The sequence below is a fragment of the Orycteropus afer genome, unplaced genomic scaffold (assembly GCF_000298275.1).
Source record: "Orycteropus afer afer isolate SDZICR_OR568_19922 unplaced genomic scaffold, OryAfe1.0 scaffold00130, whole genome shotgun sequence".
NCBI lineage: Eukaryota > Metazoa > Chordata > Mammalia > Tubulidentata > Orycteropodidae > Orycteropus > Orycteropus afer.
Window position 1 is genome coordinate 3,315,312 of NW_006921717.1, and position 4,535 is coordinate 3,319,846.

Below are 4,535 nucleotides of genomic sequence, written 5' to 3' on the forward strand. Positions count from 1 at the left end.
CAGCAGCCCAAGGTGAAAGAGTGGCCTCTATCCGAGATGAGGCTGCTCAGAGAAGACCAGGGTCCTGCCCAGGGTCTCTGAGCGCTGAGATAAGCCCCACCTCCTGCAGCAGAATCAGCACCTGCTGGCTCCGGCCCCAGGCCTCACCTCAGCGTCCCTGGGCAGAACTGTGGCCTCTGGCCTTTCCGCTGACCTCTCCCTTCACCTGGCAGCTGCCCAGCCCACCCCTGCCCCCAGTCCCACTCAGTAGGAGGAAGGCAAGCAGATTGGATGGGGAAGTGGTCACAAAGCCCTGCACGGCCACCAACGTTCCCTTTTATTTTTTAATAAATTTAAGAACACCTTTATTGTCTCTCTTCCCCCCAGAGCAACTAAAATGGGCGCAGTCTGGGGGGCCAGGGGCGCTAGGAGTCATAATCCTCTTCATCCTCTGCGTCAGGTGCTGATGGGCCTGGGGGTGCTGGGGGCAGAGGCAGAGTCGAGGGGAAGGGCATGAAGGGTGTCGGGGGGCTGCAGGGCAGAAAGCAGGAGAGGGCCATCAGGCCATGATCTGGGCCCATTCCTGCCCACGGAGCCGTGCCCCACCCTCTACGGAGGAGCCCACCGCCCTCTGTGCCCACAGGGAGCCACACCCCAGAGAAGGGAAAGGCCCAAAGCAGGTCACAGAGCCAGGGAGCAGAGAGTTTTCTGAGCGCACGACTCAGTCCTCCCCTCCCACCCCCAAATCCCCCACAACCCACCCACACAACCCACAGCTGGAGAGGATGGGAGAGACATGCCAGCCTCGGGGAGGCCGCTGAGCCTCCTGGCCTCCTCACCTCTGAAAGGGGGCAGGGGGGTGGCTGGCCTGGGGTGGGGGCTGCATTGCCTCCTCTTCCCCCTCAGTATCTGTGTCCTCAGACTCATCCTGTGAAGGAAGCAGGAGTCAGGGGGACAACAAGGCATGACACGGCCCATCACTGGGAACCCTAGACCTCTGACAAACGGGGGATCCTGATGGCTCGTTTACAAAGCGATGTGCAAAGAGATCCCGGTAAGGACAAGCCCCAGCCTCCAACCAGCTCAGCCTGATGCTGGGGCCCCCAGGTGCCACGCTCTCCATCAGTGCAGGGCCACACAGAGGGCTGGGCCCCTCACCTCCTGCTCCGAGTCAGTCCCGGACAACTTCTTGTCCTTGCCTTTGCTGCCCATGCCACCATTCTTCCGGCTGCTGCCGCCTGGCTTCCGGCCCCTTGGAGAAGATACAGTCCATCTGCCCAGGGGTCTACCCTCTCCTGGGCCACCTCCCAACCACCCGCTTCCCCGGTGGCCTTGGCCCTCTCCACTTGGACACCTGTGCCCCCACCTGCGGGCACCCTTGTCCCCGTCCATGTGGTTGTCTTCTCCGTCCCCTTGCATGTCAGGCACCGAGGCCACCAGGTCCTTCAGAAAGTCAAACTGCTGCTCCAGTTCAATGCACTGCTTCCTGGAAGGGGCAGAGGACGGCACTCACAGGGGCCTGGACACCTGGGCCCTCAGGAAGGGACAGCCAGGGAGGGGGATTGGATGTCAGGCAATGGGGACACCAAGAACTCCCACCTCCTCTCCAGCACCACCACACCTGCCCCCTTCGGTTATCCTCTGTGCCTGGAACACCCAGCCCCTCCTCCACTAGTCCAAGCCTATCAGCTCTCAGCCACCTCCCATCTCCCTGTGCATCCGGGCGAGGCCGCCCCTCAGCGAATGAACTCGTGGTCAGGGCCTGCCGGCCCCTCCCAGCTTCATGGGCCACTCACAGGTGGGACGTGGTCATGGTCTTGGCATTTCGGGACTGGGTCACCTGGCAGGCCTTCTTCAGCAGTGACTCCAAGAAGAGCTCCAGCGCCCGGGCTGAGGGGTGTCAAGGAGAACGCGGAAGGGGGGTCCCCGGCCCTCCCCTTCCCACGCCTCCCAATTGGCCAGCCCCTAGCAGGATACAGATGATGACAGGCACTGCCGCCGCCACCTTCCCGATCTCCTCGTCCGTCTGCATGATTTTCTTGATCCGCGCCTGGGGAGGAGGGCAGAGAGCTCGGACTCCGCCGCCTTCTTCCCGAAAAGGGGTGCCAGGGGTACAAGAGGGAATTCCGGGAGAAAGGGGCAGGGGGCACAGACCCGGGAAGGGGACGGAAGGGGGCGGGGCGTCCGGGCCCCGGGCCCCGGGCCCCCGGGAGTATCCGCGCCCCCCTCCCCGAGGGGCTCGGGCCCAGGCCTCCCGGAGCCGGGCTCACTCCTCCCCGGCCCGGCCACGTGCTCACCGGCGGGAACCGCGCGTTGTACTTCTTCTTCTTGCTCGGCATCTCAGGGCTTCTCCTGACGCGCCGGGCCCAGCGCCGCCGCCCGCAGCCTCCCGGCCCCCGGGCCTGCTCGCCGCCCGCCCGTCGTGCTTCCCCCGGGTCCTGGCGCCGCCCGCTCCGCCCCCGCCACTCCCCCACGGGGTCCTAGCGCCGCCGCTTAGTGCAAACTCGCATCACCCAGGGCCCTCCCCTTTAGTCTCCGGGGCGGTGCGCGTCGTCGCCGTCGCCAGTCTCGCCTGCCTCTCCCGCGGGCTCCCAAGTCCTGAAGAGAAAACGTTAGCTCCGCCCCCCCGGCCGGACGGCCCGCCCCCACTGATTCCCGCGGTGGTCCCGCCCCCGGGTCGACCACGCCCCCTTAGACCCCGCCCCTCGTAAGACGGCCCCACCCCGTGGCGGCGTTTGTCTATAAAGTTGTTGTTGAGGCGGCGAACGCTAAGATGGCGGCGACGGCAGCGGCCCTGTCGGGGGCGGGGCGCAGTGGCAGCGGCGCGGAGCCCCGGCAGGAGCGGAGCCGGGCCCGGGGTTGGGCCGAAGCCGAACGTAGCGAAGGCCGGAGGTGACGGCGGGGCGGCGGGAAGGGTAGGGGCGGAAACCCGGCTCTGTCTATGGGCGCTAATGGCTGCAGGCGCGGCGGGGCCGACGGCTGACCCTCTCGAAGCTTCTAACCAGGCAGGGTTCGAGGCTGGGCACCGCCGCATCGGCCTCAGACCCATCCCTGCCTCTTTGGGCCTCAGGAGCCCTCTTCCTTGCAGTGGGCACGCCAGCGCCCACCGGAAGGCCTGGCCCTACAGGGTGGGCTTCGGGTGCTGCGCGAGCTTGCGCTCCCTTGTCTGCGTCTATTAAGCCCAGCGCGCCGGGTCCCTGCCAGGCCCTGGGCAGACGAAGCGCGCTTCGCCAGGGCCAGGAGGTGTGTTGGGGCCGGGAACTTCCACCCCTGCATTCACATTTCGGCTCCGCCACTCCATACAGGTGTGACCTTGGGCAGGTTCCCTCTCTCTGAGCTTCGGTTTTCTCATTTCTGGGTCAGTGACAGTAACAGTAGTGACATACATAGCCTGTCTTCCACCCCGGGCATTTGATTCTCACCGCAGCTCTATGAGACAGGGATGGGGGGGTCCTCCGTTGTGAAGATGAGCCATTGAGGTACAGCCATATTGTCTTGCCCAAGGCCACACAGTTTAGACCACTGCCTGGCACCCACCAGGGCCCACGCAGTGAGAGTTACTGTCAGACCTGACCTGACTCACACCCATCACTGCAGGATGGAGCCAGGTGAGGACCCCGAGGGAGAAGACTCTCCAGGCGGCCGGGAGGATGGGTTCACCGCCGAGCACTTGGCTGCAGAGGCCATGGCAGCTGACATGGACCCCTGGCTGGTGTTTGATGCTCGCAACACGCCCGCCACTGAGCTGGACGCCTGGTTGGCCAAATACCCCCCATCCCAGGTTACCCGCTATGGGGGCCCTTGCTCACCCAACTCTGAGCCTGTGGGCTGGATCGCAGCCTATGGGCAGGGCTATACCCCCAACTCTGGGGACGTGCAGGGTCTGCAGGCAGCCTGGGAGGCTCTGCAGAGCAGCGGGCGGCCCGTCACGCCCAGCACCCTGCGCCAGCTGGCCATCACCCACCAGGTGCTGTCAGGCAAGTGGCTGATGCACCTGACGCCTGGCTTCAAGCTGGACCACGCCTGGGCTGGCATTGCCCGAGCCGTGGTCGAAGGCCGGCTTCAGGTGGCCAAGGTGAGCCCACGGGCCAAGGAGGGTGGACGCCAGGTCATCTGCGTTTACACGGATGACTTTACGGACCGCTTGGGTATACTTGAGGCGGACACAGCCATCCGGGCGGCGGGCATTAAGTGCCTGCTCACCTACAAGCCAGACGTCTACACCTACCTGGGCATCTACCGAGCCAACCGCTGGCACCTCTGCCCCACTCTCTATGAGAGCCGTTTCCAGCTGGGAGGTGATGCCCGCGGCTCGCGTGTGCTTGATCGTGCCAACAACGTGGAACTGACCTAGTGGGGCTGGGTCGGAGAGACCACCCTCTACTCCCCTGCTGGGAAGGATGCTCCCACCTCCCTCAACATCACCCCAAGGAGGCTAAGCCCCAGCTTTTGAGGACTGGGTTAGGTCATTCGAGAGCTGCCTGCATCTTCAACACCCTTGAACCTCGGTCATCTTCAGGACTGACTCAAGCCCCTACGTCCCACACCCCTACAGG

At 64.9% G+C, this 4,535-nt stretch overlaps 2 protein-coding genes across 2 annotated transcripts; one reads left to right on the forward strand and one right to left on the reverse strand.

Moving 5' to 3' along the window:
- Positions 1-404: 404 nt before the first annotated feature.
- On the reverse strand, positions 405-2,318 carry DRAP1 (DR1 associated protein 1). The gene is made up of 7 exons (XM_007944752.2): positions 2,277-2,318; positions 1,957-2,029; positions 1,776-1,869; positions 1,346-1,465; positions 1,138-1,231; positions 819-907; positions 405-510 (listed from the first exon to the last, which is right to left on the reverse strand). Exons 1-7 carry the CDS (start codon positions 2,316-2,318, stop codon positions 405-407), a joined length of 618 nt encoding a protein of 205 aa, XP_007942943.1.
- Positions 2,319-2,752: 434 nt separating this feature from the next.
- CUNH11orf68 (chromosome unknown C11orf68 homolog) lies at positions 2,753-4,333 on the forward strand. Its single transcript, XM_007944753.1, has 2 exons — positions 2,753-2,871; positions 3,577-4,333. Exons 1-2 carry the CDS (start codon positions 2,753-2,755, stop codon positions 4,331-4,333), a joined length of 876 nt encoding a protein of 291 aa, XP_007942944.1.
- The last annotated feature ends 202 nt before the right edge of the window (positions 4,334-4,535 follow it).